General features: G+C 46.9%; 2 protein-coding genes across 2 annotated transcripts; both read left to right on the forward strand.

The window, feature by feature from the left end:
* The first annotated feature begins 200 nt into the window (after positions 1 to 200).
* Positions 201 to 22,280, forward strand: MYOM3 (myomesin 3). Its single transcript, XM_064398452.1, has 36 exons — positions 201 to 336; positions 477 to 551; positions 1,141 to 1,306; positions 2,135 to 2,292; positions 3,453 to 3,548; positions 4,173 to 4,261; positions 6,457 to 6,501; positions 6,700 to 6,840; positions 7,337 to 7,498; positions 7,749 to 7,890; positions 7,978 to 8,177; positions 8,451 to 8,504; positions 8,647 to 8,774; positions 9,351 to 9,534; positions 10,555 to 10,729; positions 11,386 to 11,507; positions 12,009 to 12,196; positions 12,307 to 12,433; positions 12,819 to 12,997; positions 13,072 to 13,186; positions 13,447 to 13,603; positions 13,903 to 14,012; positions 14,463 to 14,507; positions 14,633 to 14,769; positions 15,808 to 15,952; positions 16,453 to 16,512; positions 17,194 to 17,261; positions 17,497 to 17,607; positions 18,222 to 18,309; positions 18,924 to 18,962; positions 19,134 to 19,239; positions 19,963 to 20,126; positions 20,680 to 20,716; positions 20,828 to 20,850; positions 20,938 to 20,993; positions 21,661 to 22,280. The coding sequence occupies exons 1-36, from the start codon at positions 230 to 232 to the stop codon at positions 21,955 to 21,957; spliced, it is 4,296 nt and encodes a 1,431-aa protein (XP_064254522.1). The 5' UTR covers positions 201 to 229; the 3' UTR covers positions 21,958 to 22,280.
* Positions 22,281 to 23,299: 1,019 nt separating this feature from the next.
* On the forward strand, positions 23,300 to 25,345 carry LOC135285863 (fatty acid-binding protein, liver). Its single transcript, XM_064398600.1, has 4 exons — positions 23,300 to 23,423; positions 24,424 to 24,596; positions 24,879 to 24,968; positions 25,240 to 25,345. Exons 1-4 carry the CDS (start codon positions 23,357 to 23,359, stop codon positions 25,288 to 25,290), a joined length of 381 nt encoding a protein of 126 aa, XP_064254670.1. The 5' UTR covers positions 23,300 to 23,356; the 3' UTR covers positions 25,291 to 25,345.
* The last annotated feature ends 909 nt before the right edge of the window (positions 25,346 to 26,254 follow it).

Below are 26,254 nucleotides of genomic sequence, written 5' to 3' on the forward strand. Positions count from 1 at the left end.
CAGCTCCAGCTCCCCTGAGAGACTCCATTCCTCCCCCTGATCCCGCTTGCCACAGAAGCATCAGGAACCAAACCCCTCTCATGGTGTGGATGTAAAAATATTTTTGTATGAATCACACACAGCCCCCGAACCCCAAAGTAGAGCAAAGACTTGAAAAGATTTTGTCAGAGTGTCTGATTTGAATGTTTCAATATATTCCAGCAAGAAAGTTTGGCTTTGACATCCCACCATGGGAACCCGAGCCTTCTTCCACCAAAGAGAGGAGGAGCAGAAGGAGGAGAGGAAACAGAGCTTGGAAATGACCTCCACAACCAGGAAAAAAAGGTTTAAAACCAGGTAAGTCCCAGAGTCAGGGACAAGCTGAGTCCATCAGGTGCACACAGAGCTTTCTACACCTACATGGATTTGTAGAATTCTGAGTTTGTGAAACAATGGAACATTATCTGGATTCTTTTCCATGAACCTGGCCCTGGAAGTGAGGAAGAGGAGACCTTCAGCCCTTCAGACCTATCGATAGCAGCTGCCCTTGCCTTGACCTCTGAAACAGCAAAGTAAGTCAGGAATTATTATTGTAACCCAAATATAACTATTGTGGGCAGCATCACAGCTCTCTAGCAGGGTCACAGCTCCCAATTTATTCTGTTGAAAGCAAAAAGAGCAGGTTTAACCCAGAGGTTCTTCTTTTAAAAACACCAGGCCTCAACTAAAATGCAGGAAATTAAATGATGCTGCCATGTGATAATGAGGAACACTGCCCTGCTTACATGTAGGGGTGTGAGAGAAACCAGATTTTAAAGGAATAAATGGAAAATACTGACAGATTAATTAATGAATAGTACCAGATGGGACTCTCCCTCTTTCCCAGAAAATCTTAGGCTCTCTTTGATCCTTCTCCCAGCTTCCTCCCAGGATTGGAAGGGGCCAAACAGTGGGTCCCCATGGAAGCCTGATCTCTTCTGGGAGTGCTGGTTCCTGTGGGGGATAATTAATTCCCTGACATTCCTACCCACACTCCATCAGCTGGTGTTTCTGTCCTTACCACTCCTGATTTAACCAAAATGCTGTCAACAAGAAAAAACACCCCTAAAAAAGAGAAAAAAAGTTTTATCCTGACTTCTGTCAACTTTTATCATCATGTAGTTCCAGGGAGTACAATCTAAGAAGGGAAGCTGAGCTCCTGGAGCTGGAACAGAGGGGGCAGAAGAGGATTTGCTTTGGGAATGACATGGAGAGGATGGAAGAGGAGCTGCTGAGGATCTGCAGGCAGCTCCGAGTGAGGGCTGACCGCAGGGGCCTGCGCAGGAAGGTCAGAGCTGGCACCAGATGCCAACAGGGCTAAAACTGGGATCCCACAGCAAAGCAGCTGTCAGGACAACCCCAAATCCCTCCAAAGAAAGGCTTTGCACCCCTGCCACTGAAACATTACCACAGGTCCCTCGTGTCAGAGAATTTGTGTAAGAGTGTCGTTGTGTTCACAGATCCCAGGACGAGGGAAGAGATGAATCTGACTCCGTATTTCTTAGAATGCTGATTTATTACATTATGATATTATATTATATTTAAAATGCTATGCTAAAAGAATAGAAGAAAGGATTTCATGAGGAGAGGAGAGGAGAGGAGAGGAGAGGAGAGGAGAGGAGAGGAGAGGAGAGGAGAGGAGAGGAGAGGAGAGGAGAGGAGAGGAGAGGAGAGGAGAGGAGAGGAGAGGAGAGGAGAGGAGAGGAGAGGAGAGGAGAGGAGAGGAGAGGAGAGGAGAGGAGAGGAGAGGAGAGGAGAGGAGAGGAGAGGAGAGGAGAGGAGAGGAGAGGAGAGGAGAGGAGAGGAGAGGAGAGGAGAGGAGAGGAGAGGAGAGGAGAGGAGAGGAGAGGAGAGGAGAGGAGAGGAGAGGAGAGGAATGAATAATAAAAACTCGTGACAGACAGAGAGTCTGACACAGCTGGACCAAGACTGGTCATCAAGTAAAAACAACTCACATGAGACAACCAAAGATGCACCTGTTGGTAAACAACCTCCAAGGCAATCAGATAGTTATTGTTTCCATTTCTTTTCTGAGGTTTCTCAGCTTCTCAGAAGAAAATCCTAGCAATGAAAGCATGGCAGTTTGCAGTGGCTGACCCGTGTCTCCCCGGCACAGGCTCTGCACCAGGCCTGCCTGCAGAAGGAGCTGCTGGAGCTGCGCGCGGGCCGGGCGCCCCTGCTCTGGATCCCGCTGCGGGCACACGCCGTCTGGGAGAGCATGGATGTCACTCTGGCATGCACCACCCTGGGGGTCCCTGTGCCACAGGCCACCTGGTATGGCACTGCCAGCACGGCCTCGGCCACGGGCACGCGGCAGTGACAGCCCTGTCCTGCCACGGGGAGGGAGGGAGAGCTGCAGGGGGACAGAAAACACCTCGGTGTCCAGAGGGGTTGGACCAGCAGGGACACGGGGGCCTGGGGGCAGTGACAGTCCTGGGACAGGGCTGGTGCTCATGGAGGTTTCCATGGACAGTCCCATGGGATCCTCCTGGGACAGGGCTGATCCTCCTGGGACAGGGCTGATGCTCATGGGACAGGGCTGATGCTCATGGAGGTTTCCCTGGACAGTCCCATGGGATCCTCCTGGGACAGGGCTGGTGCTCAGGGAGGTTTCCCTGGACAGCTCCATGGGATCCTCCTGGGACAGGGCTGATGCTCATGGGACAGGGCTGGTGCTCATGGAGGTTTCCCTGTTTCCTTTGCTCTTCCCGCAGGCAGATTTGGGATTTCAGTCTCAAAAAGCAGAACTTCCTTTCAGCACTAAGTCACCACAAACAAGCCCCAACAAGGCCTGGCTGCCTTGGACACCATGAGAGTTTCAGCATTAAACTGCTGCTGCTTCTACAGTTTGTAAAATACAACACAACTGTCACTTCCTCCCTTTGCATATTAACCAACCTCAGGGGGAGAGTGTTATGGAATGAGCCTGAGTGCAGCACACTCCATAAACACCAGAAATAAATGAAAGACCACCTCAAAAGCCCAATTTGCAAAGAGTATTTCAATCAGTTTGAGGTGATTGGCCATTCCTCCTCTGGAAGGTTTAAGTGTGCAAACATTTGCATTACTAATGACTCGTGGGCAGCAGCTCTGCCACTGTGGGAGCTCTGCACTCCTGTGTCCTTCCAGAACGACCTCTCTGAATTATTCAGAGGGCAAAGAGAATCTGAACCTCCCACACATCCCTGGGAACACAAGGAAGAGACATCTGTGAACTCGCTCACAGGAGCTGCAGGGCAGGGGACGTGAAGCCAAGGCTGAGCAGCCACACAGGAGCACGGAGGGCTCTGGGTTTCACTGCCAGACTGGCTGGGTTTGAAGAGGGAGATCTGTAAAAGAGGGAATTTGTTGTGGTGGGAATTGTGTCTGCTCCTCTTTCCTTGGTGGTTGATGTGGGTCCTTCCCTAAGAGCACGTTTCCTTCTTTTCCACCAGGTATAAAAATGGAATCCCCATCGATCCCCGCCGAGCCCCAGCAGGAAAATACAGGATCAAAAATAAATTTGGGATGCTGACCCTGCACATCAGCAGGTAATGGCTGTGCCCTTGGCTGAGCTGCTTTTTCAGTTGAGTGAGACCTGCTTGCCCTAAATTCCCAGTCTGTGTGTGATAAACAAACCAAGTCATTCTTCTGGAATCTGACCTTGCCTGCCTTTAGGCTGTTGTGTTTGAGCTAAACCTTGGCCAATCTCCACAGCAGTTCACAAGGTTTAAAAGATCTGTGAAAAATAAACCAAAACCAAACAAAATTTAATGGCTTCATTTACCTCTGCTCTTCTTTTTGATGTATCAGCAACATTTTTTCCTTCGGGGTAAGGAATGCACACTAAGCACTTCATGAGCAGACAAAAAAATGTGATTTGGGATGGATCAGTGTAATCAGAACAACATTAGTTCTGATCAATGACTTATCAGTGATAGACAAATGCAAATCTTCAGTGCAATCAAGTGTTCCACGGGCCTTTTGCTTCTTCAGTACTTAAAATGGTTTCTTTCTGGGTCTCTAGAGAAAAAATTGACTACAGACTACCAGAAATCCTTGTAATTGAAAGGAAAAGCAGCTTCTGGATGAAAAGCAAACACCCCTGGGATTAAAGGGGGACCCCTTTGAATTAGTCCTGTGAAATTTGAAGGAGGGAATTTATTTTTTTTCAGATGCTCCATGGAAGATTCTGCTGAGTACAGTGTGGAGGTAAAGAATCAGTATGGTGAAGCTTATTCCTTTGCTACAGTGCTTGTCAGGAGTAAGTACAAATATTCCTTTGGGTTTCAACTTTCCCATACTGCAGGGTCTTCCAAACATTTTCATTCTTTGATGGGCACACACAGGCACTTGGAAAAGGACAGAACAGCTCCTGTTCCTTGAGTCACTTCTGGGCCCAGCCAAAGGTTTTCCTTTCAGATTCCATATGGACACAGCTGTCCTTTCACTGGGATAAAATTGTACTAAATTTAGGTGCTTGTTTCTTCTGGCCTGCTATGAAACAGCCCCACAGTGGGACTCAGCATGCTAACAGAGAGTCTGCTAAAGTTAAGGCAGAAATGGTTCCCCAAGAACTGTGGCTCCCAATGGGACCTCTTAGTGCATTATTGCAGGGAATGCCACATTTTTCCCTGAAATCAGTAACTACCAAAGGCAAATGCAAGGTTTTCCTCTTGGATTTGTGCAGTTCTTAAAATAACTGGCACAGACTCCACAGATACACACTGTGGAGTCTGCCAAAGGCAGACGTGGGGAAGGAAGTAAATAAACCACCAGCACTTAAAAAGGGGAATAATCTCAAGCTTTCAGAAATATGCAGAGCAGTCTCACAGGATCACAGTTTAGCTGTTCATATTTCATCTATTTCTACCTAAATTACAATTCTGTAATACAAAGCATGGACAGAGCAGACTTGCAGGGCTGAAGACAATTACACCCTTTAGAGGGACTGACAGAGCCCTCTGCCATGGGCTGTGTTATTATTTTCACATGCCATATTTTGATCTGGATCCTGTCTGGGATGCAGATCCCTGAAGGAGACTGTGACTCCAGGACTGTAAAATCAGTATATTATCACACCTTTCAGGTCCTTTAATTAAACAGTGCCAGCATAACTGGAAACATGCAGCAGGCATATTCTAAAAGGACAGGTACACCAGCCCAGAAAACCTTCATCTGCATCCTTCCCAGATCCCTAAATTCCCCCTACCCTAATGCAGGAGGAGTTACCAGGAGGTTCTCACAGTGTGGCCACAACAGGAGCTGCCCTTTGCCACAAAGCAGCAGCCTGAAGGCAAAATTCCATCCAATAATAACCTGCTCCTCTGATTCCCTGGGGGATCTTTAGGATCAGAGCAGGGTGAGGATGGAACAGGGGCTGTGGGCCTGGCTGACAGCTCTCCTCCCCTCACCTCTGAGTGCCTGTTAACCTGCTCCTCACCAGGGACTGCAAAGCACTGCAGACACTGCTCCTCCCCCAGAGCCATCCCAGTGACCCGAGTCTTCCTTCTGCAATCTGCATTCACTGCTCTGAAAACAGAGCTTCCAGCCAGGCCTTAATCCTGCCTCCACTGGAAACACTCCTGGTGCCCAGGCAGGCCATGGCATCTCCTGCCCTGGCCCTGGCTGCCCCAGTGCCAGGGGAGGGTCCCTGGGACCCACTCTCCTTTTCCCTGAGGCATCCTGAGGGTCTCACAGGGCTGTTTCACCTCCAGGGTTTGTATTTCCCTCCCTCACTCCTCATTTTTTGGTCTGCTACTGCCAAGCCTCACCACTGGAAGCACAGGCTTTATTTTATGGGCACTGGCTGTAACTTGAGAGAAAAGCACCTCAGCTTCATGCTAAGTGCATCAGTTGTGGGGTTTCAGCTCCAGATGATTTCACGTTGGGCTGTGATGCCAAGAGGCCAGAGCAGGGGGAGGACTGGGACACCTGCAGGGAATCCAGCAGATCTGGGGACATCCTTCCCTGAGCTCCAGGAGCTGCCTCTGTCTCAGACAAACATCCTTTCCTTTGCTTCAACCCTGAAGTCCCAGTCTCTGGTCGTTTCCAAGAATCCCCTCTGGGAACACTGTTAAAACCCAGGGGATTGCTTTTGTTCAAATCTTTATTTCATTTGGCTTTAACTTGCCCGCTTGAAAGGCAGAAGGCAAAGTGACCAAGCCCTCCTTAGCTCTGAGGAACTGAGTGCACGTGAGCATGTGGAGCAGGGCTGCTTCCCTGGAACAGTCATGGGAGCAATTTCCTCTGCAGCCACATCCCCAGAGGCTTGGAGGCTTGTGAAGGGCATCAGCTGTCCAATGCATTGAACTTTTAGCCCATAATGACACTCAAAAGGTTTAAATGAAGGGCTGGTTTGAGGGAAAAACAGTTTGCTGAGCATCACTGGGTGTTATTAAGTTAATAAGAAAAAAACTCCATGAGATTTGCTAAATGTGTTTTCCTCTTCTCTTACAGAATATTACGGAAAGGAGTCAGGCTTTGATTCAGAAATATACAAAAGTGAGTAAATCATGGATGTTACTATTAATTATTTTTATAGCCTGATGCAATTTGATTCTTTTTTTCCCTGAGAGCTTTTCCTGCCAGCCTGACTGCACATGCAAAGTGTGCAAGGCTCACTCTAAATATATGACAATAAAAACACCACAGGAGGAAGGCTCTGGAAGGCTTTTTGTCATGCTGACTTTCATTCCACAGGATCCCTTCTGGCCAGAGAGGCAGATTTTGCTTTTCCACTGAAACCCTTATTTGCAAGAGAAAAGGAGCCTTTCACCCTCTCCTGCTACTTCTCCTCTGATTTACTGGACCACCAACGAGGCATCACCTGGTTCAGAGATGGTTTGTAGGCAACAGCTGAGTTCATGTGCATTTACCCCTGGGGATGTCCCACTGGAATTCACAGCTGTGACTGAATGTACACAGAAAAAAAAAGAAAATCATTAAAATCCAGGATTCCTGAGCTGTTCTCAGCTCTGCTCAAGCTACAGATGTTACTATTTAATGTTTGTCTTCTCCCTGTTTGTAAAGGATTGATACCATTGAAATGTTTTGGAGGTAATGACATTCCTGTTCATAAGAACATTTGAAGAGCTTAGTTTGAAAAGAGCCTGGGGTTCTCCAGTGAGCAAAACTTCTGGATACTCTGTGTTGTTCTGCTTGGCTCTTTCTGGGGATCAGAGTCCATGGCTGAAATTTGGAGGCACAAAAATAATCCAGGAATGTCTTAGAGATCCCTCATCTCATTCTGTGCTTTTTCAGGCATGTGGAAATAAATATTGCCACTCCTAGCCAGGCAGATCCAGGTGAATTTCCTTGCCCCTTCTCTGCTGCACAGGGGAGCTGCTGCAGGCCTCAGAAGGTCGGGAGCTGAGGTCCCAGGAGCGTGAGGCCTCTCTGACAGTGCTGTGTGCCCACAAGGAGGACGAGGGCTTCTACACCATCCGTGTCCCCTCGCTGCACGGACACAAGGAGCAGAGCACCTACGTGTTTGTTAGAGGTACCTGCAGATCTTTCCTGAGACCCTCCAGAAAGGAATTCCTTCCCCTCACACACGAGGAAACAGCTCCTAATTTTTTGTGTGTGGACACAATCATCACAATGACCAAATCTTATTTTCCCTGGTGATTTCAGTGTTAGAAAATTGTGTTACTGGGATAGGCCCTTAGATGCCTAAAATTAAGTTACTCAATGAAAATTCTAGGAGAGAAAAGACCAGAACCTACCCACCCTGAGCTGGTGTTTTGCAGATGCTGCAGCACTGACAGCTGGTGCCCCAGGATCCCCCCTGAACGTGAGATGCCACGATGTGAACAAAGACTGCCTGATCCTTTCCTGGGTGCCACCCAGCGATGATGGAGGGAGCCCCATCCTGGGATACCTCATTGAAAGGTCTGTAAGGCACCACCCTGGAGCTAAGCACCCCCATCGGATGGTGGCAATGGAAGAAAGGAGCCCGTGGGCTGTGTGTCCTTGCAGGTGTGAGGCTGGCTCCGAGCAGTGGCTGCAGTGCAGTGCCCAGCCTGTGAGGGGCTGCAGGTGCCCCGTGCTGGGCCTGGCTCAGGGACACACGTACCAGTTCCGGGTCAAGGCTGTCAACAAGGCTGGCACCAGCCACCCTTCAAGGGCCAGTGACCCTGTCACCACCCAGGACCCCAGCAGGGACAAGAGAGTGACAGGTGGGTACCAACGCCAGGACAATCTGCTCCCTCGGGACCACGGGAGGCTGCAGGAATGACTGAGTGCAGATTGTCCAGATCCTCCCCATTCCCAAAAATGTCTTTGCTGAGCCCATCTCGGGAGCATTCTGAACAGAAAAGGCTCAAAGTACCATTGTTTGTGACATAAAATGTCTGTAATTGTGCACAGAACCAACGAGCCAGTCCTGGGTTCTGTCCTTCTCCCCAGGCTCCTCCTGTGGGTGGGTAACCCTGCCCTGTTTGTCATTGCAGTGATCCCATACGACCAGGGCAGGACCATAGAAATATCCAAGGATGACCTGGAGGGTGAGTTCAAATTGCCTCAAAGTGTTTGTCTCCTTCTTTATATTGAAGAATCTTAATTTATAGTGGGAGAACAGAATCCATTGAAAAATAATTTTTATTTTCCTGCCGCATTATCACTGAAGCCTTTTCTGCCTTCCCATAGGACACATTAAAATTCCCCTGCCACCCACCAATGTTCATGCAAGTGAGGTCAGAGAAGATTATGTGGCTTTGGCCTGGGATGAACCAGATCCAAGAGGCAGAGAGCCACTGAATTATTATGTGGAAAAGGTAAGAAAAGAATACCACACAGGAGGGGAGCTGCAGAGAAGAACCATTTCTTTCTCAGGTGAGCCAAGGCACAGGTGAGGCCATTCCCAGTTAGGAACTGGGGAGGTCCAGCCTCAAACCCGGCTGGTTCAGCCTCCTCCAGCCCCACAGGCGCCCTGAGCCATGGCCCTGACTCTCAAGGACTAACAAGGAATGGACAAGGAATTTTAACACCACAGAACAGTGGCACAATTCTAACAGGAAGAACTGTTCCAGCCCTGAAAGGTGGAAAAGCTGTGAAGAACAGCACGATACCTCACTGTGCTGTTCCCTACTAATCACTCTGTTGGTTAATGAGTATCTTCTGCAATCTCCCTTCATGCATCCTTACATCTAACCTCTGTAGCAAAGGGGCCCTCTGCTGCCAAGGGTGAAAAGTGTGGGTACATCCACAAGAAATACATAATTCATGGCTTTGGTTTGTGTTTTGTTTGGAGCTTTTTAAAATTCCTTTCCTACAAAGCGCGGCTTTGTTATTGGTCAGGAGGGTTTTGTGCTCATTTTCAGAGTTGTAAACCATCACATTTTTCATTGCAGCAACTCGTAGGCAGCAACTCCTGGCAAATGGTGAACCTGGAGACTCCAGCCACCTCGCCAAGATTTGCAGTCTTTGGTCTGGAGAAGGGAAAACCCTTCCAGTTCCGCGTGCGCTCCGTGAACAAGTTCGGGATCAGCGAGCCCTCGGTGCCCAGCGCGCCCGTCAGCGCCGGGGCACAGCCTGGTAACCTGCCCTGCTGTGCCTGCTGTGCCCTGCTGTGCCCTGCACCAGCCCTGCACCAGCCCTGCCCACAGGGGTGCCAGGAATCGGGGGATCCCTGCCCACGCTCCCCTCTGAACTGCGTGCTCTATGGTTACACAGCAGTACTTTGATATGAGGAAATCTCTTGAAGCACTAAATCCTTCTTTAATTGGTTTGCAGTTGGTGAGGGCAGTGTTAATCTGAGCAAGCAGTGAGCAGGGAATTACATTTAATGAAATAGGAACAGTTGAAGCCTGTGTTTAATCCAAGGATGCTCCCAGCATGGTGTGAGGGAGGTGACGGCGTGGAAGGAATGACAGGAGGCTGCAGCAGCCTGGGCTGGGGGCTCAGCCAGGACAGCAGCCTCTGCAGGGCTGCTTTGGGTTGTTTTCTCCCTGGACTGAGCTGACAGAAGGAGGACCACAGGCTCACGTTGGTGTTTCTCTTCTGCAGAGGGATGAGCACTGACTCTTTATTTGTGTATTGTCCCACACTGAAGCTGCTCCTCAGGGTTCACTCATAGATGGAAATGCAGAGTGAAGCAGGTCCCAGTTCAGGGGCAATCAAAAGATGAGCTTTGCTTCTCCTCTGCTTCAGAGAGGTTGTGTGGGGTATCTGCAGACATCAGTGGGAGAGGAAGAAGTCATCTGGCAAACCCAAGCACAAAACAGACCCTGTAGAGTGGGCCCCTGTCTGTGGCATTCTGCTCTAATTCCACTGAATCCCAGAATGGTTTGGGTTGGAAGGGACTCAAAGCTCATCCATAGGCAGGGACCTCCCACCACCCCAGGCTGCTCCAGCCCCATCCAAGCTGGCCTTGGGCACTTCCAGGGATAGGGCAGCCACAGCTTCCCTGGGCAACAATTTGAAATTGGTGCTCTGGAAAAGGTGAATAGATCAAACAGGCCAACTCATTTATAATAGTTTGGGCTTTTTGAAATGATAGCTTTTAACCCTCACCACTTTTGTCTGTGTTGTTTGTTTGTTTCTTCCCTTTTTCAGCTCCTCCACCTCCACCATCTCAGGTTTTGGCCTTCAGAGACACCAAGACATCTGTTGTTGTGCAGTGGGACAAGCCCAGGGATGGCCTGGAGCCCCTTGGCTACTACATCTACTGCCGGGAGACGGGCACGGAGCAGTGGCAAACAGTCAACAACAAGCCAGTGACAGGCAACGAGTGAGTGCAGCTCCTCTGCCCCGCTGAGCCGTGCCAGGGGCCCAACCTGCATTCTTCTCTTTCTGCCTGGAGTCGTGTTTCAGATATAAAAAGAACTTCCTTCAGTCCCCACGCACAGGCTGGCAGGCACACCGACACGGGGCCTCTTGGAGGGGGCAGGATTGCTCCAAGCCCCAGCCAAGGCTGTGTGCTCTCCATGGGCTGGGCTGCACAGCCCCACGGAGCCTGGGGCACCAGCAGAACCACATTCCATGGGTCTGCCTGTTTTCCACTAGAGTAAGTCGGTGTCGGTCACATGCAGGATTTACAGGCACTCTCCAGCTGGGAGGGTCACGTGTCAAGCAGAAAAAGTCCATTAAAAAGTCCTGTTTATCTCCCTGCCCATGGTGATTCCTCTCCATCTGATCCATACCCACTGTGAGTTATCAGAAAAAGTCCATTAAAAAGTCCTGTTTATCTCCCTGCCCATGGTGATTCCTCTCCATCTGATCCATACCCACTGTGAGTTATCTGGAGCCATTTCATGTGACGCATTAATTGGTAATAACGAATAATGATTTTGCAAGAACTAAGCCCTATTAAGTTTTGTTGCTGTCTGTTCCAGCACTGTTTACCTGTGCACAGGCAAACACAAACATATTAATTTGCTCTCCCAGATTTACTGTTCCTGGGCTGCAGCCTGGAAAAGAATATGTGTTTTGTGTGAAATCTGTCAGTGATGCAGGACTGAGTGAGAGCTCACCAGAAACAGATCCCATCGTTGTCAGGCCAGCAATCGGTGAGTAGTGACCAAATGAAACCCCTCCAACCCATCTGTCAGGCACAGCCACCACTGCCTGCTGTGGTGACAGTGGCTGAGAAACAAAACAAAAGGGAACTCATGTTCTTGTGCCCTGCAGCTTCTGCCATCAATTACACTTGCCAAGCGTGGACAGAGTTAATTAATTAGCATTTTGGCCTAGCAGTGTGTTACATTTGTGGTGCTAATTTGGCTCTGGGTACAAGCGACCATTTTAAGTGCTCAGTTATTAGATGTCTGGAAATCAACATTGGGAATTTCCCAGGGAAATTAGAAAATCCTACAACCACACCATCCAGGACCCAACCTTCCACGTTCCCCATTTTATCAACCCACTGCTCCCATCTTTTCTGCCACACAAACCATAAAGCACCAGGCAAGGGACCTCCTGAGACACAGCCAAGGCTTTTGCTGTGACTCCCAATGGAGAACGTGGACGCTGTGCTGACCCTGCTGCTCTGTCTGTCCCTCTGTGCCCAGCCTGTCCCTCGGCCCCTCGTGACTTTGTGCTGCTGCACTGTGGCAAGACTGAGATGACCATTGGCTGGAAAGCCCCGAAGCACAAAGGAGGAACAAAGATCCTGGGATATTTCCTGGACCAGCACGAGCACTCCGAGCCCGACTGGCACGAAGTCAACACTCGGCCGATTCCTCGGCGCGTTTGCACGGTATCCCTGTGGGGCACAGCTGGCAACAGCTGCACCAAGGGTGAGCTGGGCTTTTTCTGCTTCTCCAGTGTCCTGCTGAACTGACCACGTCTGCCCTTCTGCACCCCAAGGTCAGCAGCCTGCAGGAGGGGCACCTGTACGAGTTCCGTGGCCGTGCCATGAACAGGGCTGGAGTTGGGGAAGTGTCCGAGCCCAGTGACTTGTTCAGATGTGAGGAATGGACAATGCCAGAGCCAGGTATCCCTCACGTAAAACCATCCAGGAAAATGTCACCAGCTGGGTTTGTTATCTCCTCCCCTTCCAAGGGGTTTCTACCATAGAAATGGTTGCTGCCAGGACAGAAAAGCACAAAACACTTCCATGGCTGTTCTGATGCAGGGTGTTATTCCTGCATCACACAGATAGAGCACCCAGGTAATTTTAATAATATTGTTTCCAGAGAATGAAGGATCAGGATCTAAACTCTAAATCCCCTTCTCTTTACACCACAGCAAATACCATGAAAGCAGCTGGTTATGCTATTTCATAAACCACCCCCTACAGACCCACCACTCAGCTGCTAGCTAAACTCTGCTCTCTGATCCCAACCCAACTGCAGTTTTCCCTGTTCCCTCTGTGCCAGGCCCTCCTTACGATGTCAGGTGCTCTGAGGTGAGGGACTGCTCCCTGCAGCTGCACTGGGAAGCTCCTCTGTACCTGGGGGCAAGCCCAGTCACAGGCTACTTCATAGAGCTGTGTGAAGAAGGCTCAGAGGAGTGGAAGCAGATAAACAAGCAGCCCACAGCCACCACCCACATGAAGGTCTGTAGCTGCTCTCAGCGTCCACGTGCTGCTTGTGCTGGTCTGACATTAACTGCTGGCTGTGTTTGCTGCAGGTTTCAGACCTGGAAGCAGGGAAGTGCTACATTTTCCGAGTACGAGCACTGAACAAGGCGGGAGCTGGACCCCCTTCACTCCCCTCAGACCCTGTGGTGGCTAAAACCAAACCTGGTACGAAGCTAAAAGCCATGAGACTGGGCCAGTCTGTAAATAAATGTATGATCTGGGTGGAAAGCAGCATCAGCTACTTGTTTCACAGCAAGAAACACCCCCAGTAAAACAATGATGAACAAATCAAGCTGCCCAAATTAATTAGCTCTGACTGTGCTCTGTGTGGTTTGGTTTTGGGGGCTGTTTTGAGTTAGATGTGCAGAAGCTCAACCCTGACCTCCTTTGGTAAGGAATGTTTTGTGGGTTTTCCACTCATCCAGGCACAAATGAAATTGAACTTGGGGTGGATGAAGAGGGTTTCATTTACATGGCCTTTGAAGCTCCTGAAAAGAATGACTCCTCTGAATTTATCTGGTCAAAGGACTATGAGGGACCTCCAGATCCTGAGCGAGTGCAGATTGAAGAGAAAGGCAATAGGTGAGTATCTAATGCACACTGAGAAAATGAACTGGTGAGTAAAGAACTCATTAAACACCAAGAAAAACCTGAAGCCAGGTGTTTTCCTGTCCTTTCCTCGATTCCTAGCCCTGGAGTCCATGAGATGGACTGGTCAGTGCAATGTGGGGAGCAGCTGCCATCCTATCCCCAATGTCTTTACCTTGCTCCTCAGTGGCATTTATAAATTCCAATGAATTCTACATTTCCTGCTCTGGGTTACAGGAGATATCATTTCTGAGGAAAATATATATTTTTGCTATAATTCTTTTTACTTCTAGATCAAAACTGATACTGAAAGAGCCCTCAGAAAAGGACCTGGGTGTGTATTCAGTGGAGGTCAAGGATGTAGATGATGATATCTCTGCCAGCTGCACTTTAACAAAAGAAGGTAAAAACTGATAATTGCCAACAACAAAAAACTAGTGTGCCCTCATTTTCTAATCTTAGATGTTTAGAGGAAAGCTTCTTGCAGAAGAATAGTAAGTGACTAATGTCACTTAATGGTATCACTAAAAAGATGTTTCCCATTCCTTGAAGGCCCAAGGGCAGTTTCTTTTACAGCCCCTAAGGAAAGATTCTGTGCTTCTGCAAAGTCATTTTTCCACTGCAGTTCAGATTTCACATTTGGCTACACTGTCACAGTGATTTATAACTGCTTTAGCACGCTCCCTATGCTTTATTCAGACATAACCAACAATTCCCTTCACCACCTTCTCTAGTCCTCCCCATTATTGAATGTTTTATCTTCTCTTTGACATAAACTATCAACAAATTAAATTAAATTGATACCATTAATTTGTTTTGGCTGAGAGTTGACTTTTAATTCTCTGCATTTCAGATCTGGACAAGTTATTGAAACGCAGCCACGAAATCAGGAACCCACGTAAGTTGAAGCAGCAAAAAGCCACGAGCAGGGGCCAGCCTGGGAAAAGGGAAGCAGCAGAGCCCCGGCTGGGCCAGACCCTGCGGTGGGCCTGTGATTCCCCTGCTGGCTGTCTCTGTTGCCAGTGATCAAGCTGATATCTGGCTGGAACGTGGATGTTCTGGAGAAAGGGGAAGTGAGGCTGTGGCTGGAGGTGGAGAAGCTGTCCCCAAAGGCTGAGCTGCACCTGATCTTCAATGACAAGGAGCTGAGCAGTACCCCGGTAGGTTTCATTCTGCATTTCATCTCGACTTGCTTCCCCACTGCTGAACATGGCACGTTCCCAGTTTTCTGAATTCCCGTCGGATATTTTGATGGGGATTTGGAACTGAATACAGGCAAATCTCCTGAATTCCAAGAGCAGATGGGAGTGATTTATTTCTCAGTCCAAAGCACTGGAAATAAGCCCGTGTGTTACAGCACCCTCCAACCTCCTCAAACATCCACAAAAATGTTCAGGCCTCCTCCTTGTCCTCCCATATCAAATTAATATTAGAACATTTAAAAATTCTTGGAATGAGGGGAGCAGAGGGGAGAACAGTTGAGAATGAAGCACAAATATAAATCAGGGGCTGTCAGCTCAGTGCAGAGCAGCAATGCCCAGATTACAACCAGGACCCCCAGAACAAAGGACAGGTGGAGGCCAGAGCAGTTCAGAGCTGTCAGTGCCCTGCTGGGGGGGTTAAATCAACATGTAACAAGTTTATCCAAGGCTTTATCTCTTCTAAAATCTGTCTCCTCTCCACTGGAGAGCTGACAGGGATCTGCACGATTTATCAGGCTGCTTGGAAGGACAATATTTGCTGAGAGCAAACGGGGCAGTGAGGCAGAATGATGATGTTTGTGTTCAGGCACCTGCACACTCAGTGGTGGGACCTGCACCTCAGCAAGAGGGGGAGATGTTCCTCAGATATTCCTCATCCTGGCCAAATATGGAACTGCACAGCAGAGATTATAACAATTCCACGCCACTGAAAATCACAGATATTCTGGTTCAGCTCTGTAATGCCCATGAAGGAAGGATGGTTTGGGTTAGGTGGTTTTACAGAACTTTCTCTCTGCTGGAAGCAGTTCTACTGTTCCTACACACAAAAATAACAGATGAATCCCACAGCCTGGCACAGCACAGTGCCCTGCCTTCCTCATCCTGTAAAAGGAGGGGAGTTTATAAGGAAACAGGTCCAAAACAACTGCAATATCTGCTGTGCCAGGAGCAGTTCCACTGTGCAAATCTCTTCAGTTTATCCTTTGTTTTACACAGACACACAAAATCAACTTTGTCAAAGAGAAAGGCCTCGTGGAACTGATAATCCAGGATTTCTGTGCTGATGACAAAGGGGTGTACACAGCCCAGCTCAAAGATGGGAAAGCCAAAGGCCAATTCACCCTTGCTCTCATAGATGAATGTAAGTGAAATTCAGGATCAAATATAGACTGCCATGCTCAGTGGAAACTTTGTGAGGAACTCAAGGCCCCAAAGTATTTCCAACAGTTCTAATGGCACACTGGGAATGGGGAGAGCAAATTTTAGCCCAGATTTAAAGTCCAGGAATCATTTAAGAAATGATCTGAATCTCTCTTTATCATAAATTAAAGCTTTTAGTCTTATAAATAGGTGCTTGATGATAAAAGCAGTCTGCTGAAGTGGAATGCTTAGTTCTTCCTTCCAAATGTTTCACATATTAGCTTGCAGTGACCTGTGCCTTGGCAGCAGAGTGGAGAGTGTGTAGTCATTTATCAGGGCAGGATCAGGCTGGAAATTCAGTGTATTTAGCAGCTGGTTCACTGCACTAAAGGTAATAAAGAAAGTGTCAACTACACTCCAGGACAAGGAGGAAATATCCCTATTGAAGAGGAAATATCCAGTGATGGGGCGTTGTTGACTTTGTCCTTTGCTGTTCCATAGCTTTTGCTAAAGTGGCAGAAGAAGCTGAAGCAAAACGGAGACAATGGAAGAAGAAGCAGGGTAAGGTCAGCCAAAGGCTCAGGACTTGTCAGAATGAGGCCAGGATGGCAAACCCCAAGTGAATTTATTTCACTTCAGCATCTTTTTAAACACATTAGTTAAGCTGATTAAGACACTAGGATGACTCCTTGTTTTCAGATACTTTGCCCTGCCCTTAAAAATCAGAATCATGAGCTGGTTTTAGACAAGCTAGGCAGATTTATCAGTGGAGATCTTCTGCATCAGTGCTGTGGCACTGAACACTTTCAAACCCTGAAAATTGTCCAACCTGAATACTCATTCTGTAATTGAGATCCACTTGTAAAAAACAGGATTTCTAGCTAAGTTTGTAAAGATCCGTGCATTCCACTTTCACCTCCCACCTTATATTGATGAAAAAAGTTTATAAAACAATTTCATTGGGAAAATATTACAACTGGAAAGGTGATTCCCTCCTGGAGAGGATAAAAATATTCACTTGTTAGTGACTGTGACAGCACATTATAAACCCAGTCGCCTTCTCGGCTTCAGAGCTGCCCAGAATGGGATGAAAGGATCTAAAGTAATTTATTTCCGTTTCCCCTCCTGCTCCCTGGAAACTCGGAATTCCCAGGTGCACTGCGGGAATCCAGCACTAGATGGAAGCATTCCCGCAGGAAACACGGCACAGGCACCACCAGAGAGATTTCATTTCTTTTTCAGGTCCACATTTCATAGAGAACCTGACGTGGAAAGTTTTGGAGAGCTGTGAAGTGCTCCTCACCTGCAAGGTAACAGAATTCCTTCAGCGTTGAATTTTAGGTGCAATTTTCAGAGGATACCAGCAGTGCTCGTGCAAATGCTTTGCTGCAGTGACAGTAAGGAGATGGTTTCTTTTGGGCAGAAATTTTAACAAAGAAGGGAAATTCTCAGGTTCTGGAGTAATGTAAGTGATGATTCATATTAGGACATCCAAGAATTAAGAAATCAAATGGATTTTGACTTCTTAATGTTGACTTCAAACAGGCAACAAACCTGAGGAAGGACACCAACTTCCAGTGGTTCTTCAATCACAAGGCACGAGCTGGGGGAGTGTTTGATCCACAGACTGGGATGGGAACTCTGCAGATCCCAAAGGTGAAACATCAAACGGCTCAGGGGTGCACAGGAAAATGGCAAAAAATGTGGGCTGATCTTATTCCTACTCCACGTGGGTTTGGGGTATTGCCCGTGAGTGAAAGAAACGCTGAGAAAAGCAAAAGAGAAGAAACTTTTCATGGTACAGTCAGGCTCTGAATCCGAGTTCTAGTGGCAGGGGGTTGGAACTAAACCATCTTTAAGGTCCCTTCCAACCCAAACCAGGCTGTGATATGAAGATCCTAAGAAGAAATAAGATGTTTTGAACAGTGGGTGGCTGTTCCAAGTTTAACACATCCTGAGAGGCTGAAAAGAGCTGCTTTCACACAGGGACTGAGGCAAAAGCTGAGCTGCTGACCCCCCAAAACCAACAGCTTCTGAACCAGACCCCCTGTCCTTTCACAGGAGGTTTTGGAACAAATTGATCTTTTTTTCCCCCTCATTTCTGCTCAGTGCAACCAAATTCATTGGGAAGGAAGAAGACAATCTCAGCTTTTCCCCATTTTCCAAATCCTGCCCTGTTTCAGTGATATGGGAGGTTTCTCTGGGAGGGGTGTTGTTTGCTTTGGGGCTCGTTTGGGTTATTTTAATCAATATTACACACTGTTTGGTAGGTAACCAAGGCAGACGAGGGCCTGTACAAGGCAGTGGTTTCAGATAACCGAGGAGAGGACTCCACCCAGCTGGACCTCACAAAAGGAGGTAGGAGAACCTTGGATCACACAGTAAGACACATTCACACCCCTGCCCTGAGTTCATTTTGGATTTAAAACCAAATATCCTCTCTTTCTATGAAACCTCCACTCCTATGTGCTTTTATAGGAGTTAAAACCCACACTAAAAAGTTACTGGCTAAATGTAAAGAGTTTCCTGCCCTACATGCTGATGTCATTTCCATCTGCAGTCATTGCTCAAGCCAGGACTGCATCATAAATTCTGCCAAGCCCCACAGATAAAAGCTCAGGGATGTTTCAGTCACTTCAGCCCAGAATCAATCAGAAGGTTCTGCTGCCAAGATTAAATGCTGCCCCGACATCTGGAATCCATCACTTAAACCTGGTACATAAATCTCCTGCCTGGGAGGTACATGGTGAGTGGGAAGGAAGATAGGAGCATCTAAATTTAGTAAGAAATGCCCAGCATCTGAAAACAAATGAATCAGAGGCAAAACCTGCATTCCCAGTGAGCTCTGCCACAGAAAAAGACAGCAAATACCCCGTGGATAGAGAACATCCTAACCACAGTGAAATGAATTGGCAGATTGGATGTGGTTTGCTAGGATTTGTATTTACAGACACTTCAATTTTGTCTTTCAGCCTTTGAGGAGCTTCTGAAGGAGCTGTGCAGGATCAGTGGTATGTCAGCTCTCAGCACCAGAGCCGAGGGGAGAGCTGGGGTGCCACAGCTGGCCCTGGGTGTGGAACAAGCCCACACCACCCCTCCTGCCCCTTTGGCTGGGATTTTGTCCTGGAACAGGTAAATCTGGGCATTCCTCCTCAATTTCAGTCTTTCCCTTCCACCACCAGCTCTTTCTGCCACTCCTCTGAAAATGCAGCCCACTGAGGAAGGCATCAAAATCTACACAGATGTCAAGTACTACACAGACTACATGAAAACCACCTGGTACCACAAGTAAGTCCCAAAAAAGTACTTGCAAAGCTTCTGGAGCACTGCTCCTTGTAACTGTTTATCCAAAATTAAACATTTGGGTCTGAGCCCATACATTTTTCAGGCAACTGTGGATTTGTCTGAGTGAGGGCTGAAATCCACAGTTCACTCCCATCCTGGAACATGTCTGGGAATTCCAGAATGGAAAGTCATGTTATTTTTATCGTAGCATTGCAGAAATATTTATAAGTGATCATCTTTCCTAGAATAATAATGATGCTGCACTTATGACACTGCTCAGTTACAGCCTCCTTGGTTACAGACAGAATTTTTTCAAACACTCTATTTTTACCACTTCATGTTTTCCTAAACCATTCTCTTCCCCCACTCGGAATCAAAAATATTCCCAAAATTACAAAATTCTTCCCAAACACTAATTTAGCCTCATACTGTCTTCCTAAATAGAGAGCTGGTGTTTTATTAGATACCACCTACACATGTAGATAAGGAAGTGAACTTTTAATAACATTCAAGGGCTAAATACTTACAAATATTCAACATCTAAATGGGACTTAATCCTTTAAATAAGAACTAGGAGGTCTTTTGTAGAGTTTATGAAGCTTTGGCAAACTGCCTCAAAGTACAGCCCCATGGGATTTCCCCTTTCCATGAAATAAATCCTGACTCCCACTAGAAAAAAGTGATTTCTGCTAAATATGACTGAAATGACATCACTTGCTTACTCAGGGAGAAACAGCTGGAAAGCCGTGACAGGATGAGAGCTGGCAGCACCATGAACCAGATCTGGCTGCACATCCTGGAGCCCCAGGAGGCTGATAAGGGCAAATACACCCTGGAGATATTCGATGGGAGCAGCTCCCACAAACTGTCCACAGACCTGTCTGGGCAAGGTGAGCTGAGGCACCACTGAGCTGCCTTCCAGGAGCCCTCCAAAGCTGGGCAGGGATTCCTGTCTCCCTGCTGGAGCTGGAGCTGATTTCCATGTGGAATCCATGTGGAACTGGGCTAGGGAGGACAGGGAAGAGCCCACAGAAGCACGAGGAGAGGGGAAGTGTGCAGGAGAAAGGATTGGAGCCTTGGCATTGTTGGGAAAGGATGAGAAGGGGGCAGCTGCTCCTGGGATGTGTCCAATTCCTCCCCTGGACAAGAGCTCACAGGTGGCATCTTGGAAAAGAGAACTTCCAGGTTCACAAAGGCTTTTCCAAACTGTTGGGAGGTTTTTTTCTCCTCAGAACTTCTCTTTGGGAAGAGAGAACTCAGTCCCACTTATTTCAGCAGTACACAAACAGAGCTGTGGTTCCTTAAGGCAGGGACAGATGGCACCTAGAGGATAATTACATTTATCCATGTAGTCCCAGCACTGGTAACAACAACATAATGCTAAATCTACTGAGTCAAATGAAAACAAAAGGCAACTTTCCCTAAAACCTTTCATTCCTGCAGCTTTCGAAGATGCCCTGGCTGAGCACAGGAGGCTAAAGTAAGTTCTGCCTAAATATTCTCACAGCTAAATCTATTTTGAGTCTCACACTCTAAATTGTTAATATAATGGCTAATAAACAAAACCACAATCATTTTCTCTCCCTTTCAGGGAAGCAGCAATAGCAGAGAAGCGTAAGTAAACGAATCTCTTCCCTTCAGTGAAACAAAGCCAAGTTTGCTGATAAGAAAAACGAAAAGGTTCTATTTGTTCATTCCCAGGTCGTGCCAGAGTCGTTCAAGGTCTGCCAGATGTTGCCACCATCATGGAGGACAAGGTAATATTGAGTAACTCCTTCATTGTCCTTGCACAGACACAGAAGGATCCTTGTTTTACCCTCCTGTGCACTGCCAGCAGCTCTTCTGAGCTGCTGCTCTGCCACAGGTGGAAGTGGTGCCCTCCTGGGTCACCTTCACAGATCCTTTCTCCCCTTTCACAGGACTGGACTCTGAAGGCCTTTAGATGTTGGGCCTGATTCTCCCATCAGCCCAACTCCCTGCTTTTATTTCTGAGTCAGTTCCCCTCTACTGAGCAAAGCAAAACCCCTGCAAAGTAACTGCAAACTCACCAGTGCCTGTTTCAGTGGCACCTCACAGCACAGGGAGCTAAAAAAGACAGAGACAAATACGAGTCAGGCCCAGGGAATTCAGGCAGGTTAATCCTGATTGTATTGGGGGATATCAGGAAAAGGAATATCAGATATCAGTGGTGGAATGTCAGCACATGGGAATGTGAGAACTGATTTTTATTGTGTTTAATTTAAAAGAGGTGTGGATGTGGCACTTGGGGACAAGGTTCAGTGGTGGCCTTGGCAGGGCTGGGTTAAGAGCTGGCCTCAATTTTAAAGGTTTTTTCCAACCTAAATGATGCTGTGATTCTGTGAAGTGAATTTCCCTGTACATTTACAGCTCCACAATCCATTTCTGTTCTCTGTTTCACCACAGACCCTGTGCTTGACTTGTTGTGTGTCTGGAGACCCCTACCCAGAGATCAGCTGGTTCAAAAACGAGAAGGCCATCGTGTTTAAGGACAGATACAAGATGGATGTGAAGGGCTCAGTGGTCACCATCACCATAGAGAGAGTCTGCAATGAAGACACAGGAAAATACAGCATCTATGTCAAGAATAAATACGGGTCTGAAATAGGGCAGGTCACTATCAGTGTCTATAAACACGGGGAGATCCCAGTAGCAACAGAGCAGGAAGTGCCAGCTGGGATTACCATGAAAAAGCCTAAATGAATTCATTGTCTCTTTGAGTTTGAGAGGAATTTAACTCCTTCAGATGCCTTTCGGTGTCTCTGTGTTTATTTTAGCAGTATTTCAGTGTTTTGGCAGTTGTTAGAGAACAATTCTCTGTGTGTGTGTGTGTGTGTGTGTGTGTGCACACGTGTGTACACTGCATGTTCACCTTCCAGACAGACTCTCTCCTGGTAGATCTGTGGGAAATACCAGAGGATCCACACGTGAGGCTTTCAGTGGGGGGTTTTTGTATTAAATCACTACATGTAACAGATTTGTTTGTAGCCTGTGTGTGTGTCATTAAACTCAAACCCGTGGTGACATCTCTGCTTTGAGTCCATCCATGAAATCACTCCACCTGTGGGTGCACGGGAAGTCAGGACATGCTCCACACATAAAAGTGACCCTGCACATCAGGAATTCTCACAGGGAAATGTAATTACAAATCCGGCTTTCTGTGTGAACCTTCTTTAAAATTACCTTCTAAAAAAAGGGTGGTGAACTGGTAAGAAAAAGCTGAGCACTGGGTTTCTATTGAAATAGAATGAAAAGTTAACTTGGAGAGGTCACCCACCCCTGGGATAAAGGCTCTGTTTGAATTAAGCAATCTAATTGCAAGACACATCTAATGAAAGTCTTCCAAAATCAACAGTCAGGTTGGCACAGACAGCAAGGAACATCACTCAAGGGCTGGAGTGAGAGAAGAATTCCTTGTGCAGTCGGTGAGAAGAAAAAATAACACATGCTATTTGCTTCCTGCATTCACTCTCCAAGCAATGTTCCACGTTTTATCTTTTATCTTCTATTCAAATAAAAAGTAAAAAGAAACTGAATGTAATTCAATTCAGTTAGATGCACATCACTGACATCTGCTGGATAAAGTCACCACTCATGTCCCACTCCAGCGTGATTTTGCCTGTCCTCAAGCAATGGGAGGCCCATAATTTGGAAAGAAATAGAATTATTTTATTGCTTCTTTATCCAGCATTTAAGGTTCAAGTGCCCACAGCAGAGAACATTGGTGTAATTAGGAAGTTCCTGCTGTACAGTACCAGTCACCTTGAGGTACTAGAACTTTATCTGACGAGTTCTACTCAAGGCACAGAAAATGTGTTAAACACAGAAGTTGTGGACAAAAAGCAAACAAATGAAGCTGCACTGCAACACTTTCCAACAAGGATGGACAATCACCCGAGGTCAGCAACCCACAACAAACACAGCATCCCAACCCTCAAGGTGAGAGCAGCATGAACGACAGGTTATGATCATTGAGAACAAATAACTGATTAATGATTGCTGCTCCCCAGTTAATAATTAGCCCTCTGGCAATTTGGGCTGGCCTCTCTGGCTCCATAAATAGCATCCCCGTGGGCAGGGGGAGCCCTCGCTGTGTCCCACGATGGCGTTTGCTGGCACCTGGCAGATCTACGCTCAGGAGAACCTCGAGCCCTTCCTCAAGGCCCTGGGTAAGTGCCTGCTCCTGCTCAAATCACTGGCAGGCAGCTCTTACTGCTGCATTCCACGGGGTTTGTCCTTTTCCTGCTGGGACAAACTGGTTAAATCTGATCTAATCTGGACGAGAAAAGGAGCTGACAGTTGTATAAATTGATGGAGAAAGGTTACAGATAACCCCCAAACCCCTGTCTGAATGTTAGATGAGCTCCTAAAGGAAGAAGAGTTGTTGTGTTGATTACTTGTAATTTTAGAAACTTATATAACTAGAAACAAGACATCAATGATTTATTCAATTATTGGTAGAGAAGGCTTTTCTGCAGCACAAATGCTGTCAGTAATCTGTGAATAATTAGCACGTGTGAAAAGTGGTCAGTAACCTGTCAGTGCTTATCAAGTGTGATAATGTCAGTAATCTCTGAGTGATTATCAGGTCTAATCTGGGAGGATTAGGTGGTGCTACACCAATAAATGTGCACTTACCTTTGCCAACAGAACTCTCCCGTTGGGGTTTTTAAGAGTAAATACGAGATTTCAGGAGAGTAAGGTCCAGTTCCAGCTGAAAAGTTGAAAAGCCTGCTCTGACAGCGTGACAGAACCAATCCCTCTCCTGGTGACAATGACACCTTCAAATCATGCCAGGGACACCCAAAAGGGAGTTTGAGCTATTCCCAATGTCCCAGCTCTGACTGGACAGATAATCCCCCAACTCCCATCTCCCTGGGAAAATAAAGCAATGCACATGTGGTTCTGTTCATGGAACATCATCACCCCATGGCCAGCCCTTAGGACAAGAAACTGCATAACCTGACACATCACCAAATATCACACCAAAACCTAACCAGACCAGAAGGAATAGAGCCAAAAACCCATAGGGAAGAGAGGAATCCAAAACACGATTGTCTTTTAACTCGAACATCACCTCCCAGTACTGGTTTGGATCTTTTGTGCCTTTGTTGGAGAAAAGAATTTGCTATTTTTGTAACAAAAATCGTGTTTTTCCTATTTTTGCAGGGTTGCCAGATGACACCATCAAAATGGCCAAAGATATTAAGCCTGTTGTTGAAATACAACAAAAAGGCAACGACTTTGTCGTGACATCCAAAACACCCAACAAATCTGTAACCAACTCGTTTACAATCGGCAAAGAGGCTGACATCACCACCATGGATGGCAGGAAGCTGAAGGTAAAGCATCCCAAGAACAGCATATCTTTATTTATCCCTAAACCTCAGCTTGTGTGTGAGTGGAATTTGTTTGTACCGCTTCCATTTGCAAATATTTCTATCACTTTAACAAACAGAAATGTTCCTAAAACTCCTATTCAGATGCTGTGCTCTCCAGTTTAAATGAGCAGCTGTCATTATGAAACATCTGTGTAATTTATTTCCTATTTATTAGTCCTCTACTTACTGGAATTGAATTCCAAAATCTAGTTTTTAAAAAACGTTTTTTAAATGTTCCAACAGTGCACTGTGAACTTGGTCAACGGGAAGCTGGTGTGCAAATCAGATAAATTCTCCCACGAGCAGGAAGTTAAAGGAAATGAAATGGTGGAGGTAAGTGCAAATAAGTGAAAATAAAGGCACTTGCAGAAAAATGATGAAGGAAAAAATGTTGATTAGCTCATAGTGTCTACAAAGTGTCCCTGTGGACAAAGACTGCTCCAAGGAGCACAACCAACTCCAAATTTTCTTTCATGCAAATGTTGTACATATATTTACAGGCAGGTGCTGTGATTGTATTTTCTTGTGCACTAGGATGGATTTATGCATGAATTACAGACACTTCAGCCACTTAGCTATAAAAATGTGTATTTGTCTCCCACAGACTATAACATATGGTGGAGTAACACTTGTCAGAAAAGGCAAGAAAGTCTGAAGACAGATCCCCTCTGTGACACCTTTACATACCTGAAATAAAGTGCACTTTCCACAAGGTGTGATCTTTGTTTTATCTGAACAACAGTACAGGAAATCATTATGATTTCTGCTCTCCTTTCTCACAGCACTTCCCCCTGTTACAGGACTGTGTTTTCCCCCTGTCCTCAGAGTGACAGAAATTTGCCTCGCAGACAACCCAACCTGGACAGAAATCACATTGTTCCAGTTGACCACAATAATCCTTGGGAGCAGCCAAAAGCTACAGAAATGCTCCTTGATTTCTTCCCCACAGGCTGAGCACACTCAGCTCTAGTTCTGCTGAAGGTTGGTGTTTAACCAAACCCGTTCTCTAGGACCTGGCCAACAGAGAACAATCAGGCATTTGTTGAGCTGATCTGTACCACATGGCCCAGCAACAGAAACAGCAATATTTTAAAAGCTGTGGAGCACTCACCAGTCATTAACAATAGGGATGGCTGTTCTTAAACTGAATTACACAGAAGTACAATTAACAAGAGCAAAGAGAATTAAACATTCTTCCAATTTGCAATGAACTCCAAGTGTCTTGTCACGGCCCAAGTCTGTGAAGCTCAAGTAAACCAGACTTTGTTCAGACCCTGTGCCTCTATGAAGTATAAAACACACAGGAGCTGTGCCCAGAACCATTCCTCTGCTGCTCAGATCCTGTTATTGTATCAGCAGCCCCAGTTCATCATTTCAGTCACTGTTTTAGGTGCAAGCCCTCCATGAACAAAGCTGCTGGACTGATAATGCCATTTAAATCCCCATGGGGAGGTTTGACCCCAGTGAAGACGCTGGGTCTCCACCTCCCCATGCTAGAAGAGCAGTTTGTGAGGGGAGAGGTTGTGTTTTATTAACAACCCAATGTGACACAAGCAATTTGGGAAGTGTATTCTTACTCTGGGCTAAGGCTGCTCTCAGGGGGAGTTTGGCTGGCATAA

Source organism: Passer domesticus, chromosome 24, assembly GCF_036417665.1.
Source record: "Passer domesticus isolate bPasDom1 chromosome 24, bPasDom1.hap1, whole genome shotgun sequence".
Classification (NCBI taxonomy): Eukaryota; Metazoa; Chordata; class Aves; order Passeriformes; family Passeridae; genus Passer; species Passer domesticus.

Bases quoted from the DNA above. Each gene is read 5' to 3' on its own strand.
- MYOM3 (XM_064398452.1), top strand. From the start codon at position 230: ATGGGAACCCGAGCCTTCTTCCACCAAAGAGAGGAGGAGCAGAAGGAG. The intron at 14,508-14,632 runs GTAAGTTGAAGC...CTCTGTTGCCAG, and splicing joins CCACGAAATCAGGAACCCAC to TGATCAAGCTGATATCTGGC. The intron at 14,770-15,807 runs GTAGGTTTCATT...TGTTTTACACAG, and splicing joins AGGAGCTGAGCAGTACCCCG to ACACACAAAATCAACTTTGT.
- LOC135285863 (XM_064398600.1), top strand. From the start codon at position 23,357: ATGGCGTTTGCTGGCACCTGGCAGATCTACGCTCAGGAGAACCTCGAG. The intron at 23,424-24,423 runs GTAAGTGCCTGC...CTATTTTTGCAG, and splicing joins GCCCTTCCTCAAGGCCCTGG to GGTTGCCAGATGACACCATC. The intron at 24,969-25,239 runs GTAAGTGCAAAT...TGTCTCCCACAG, and splicing joins AAGGAAATGAAATGGTGGAG to ACTATAACATATGGTGGAGT.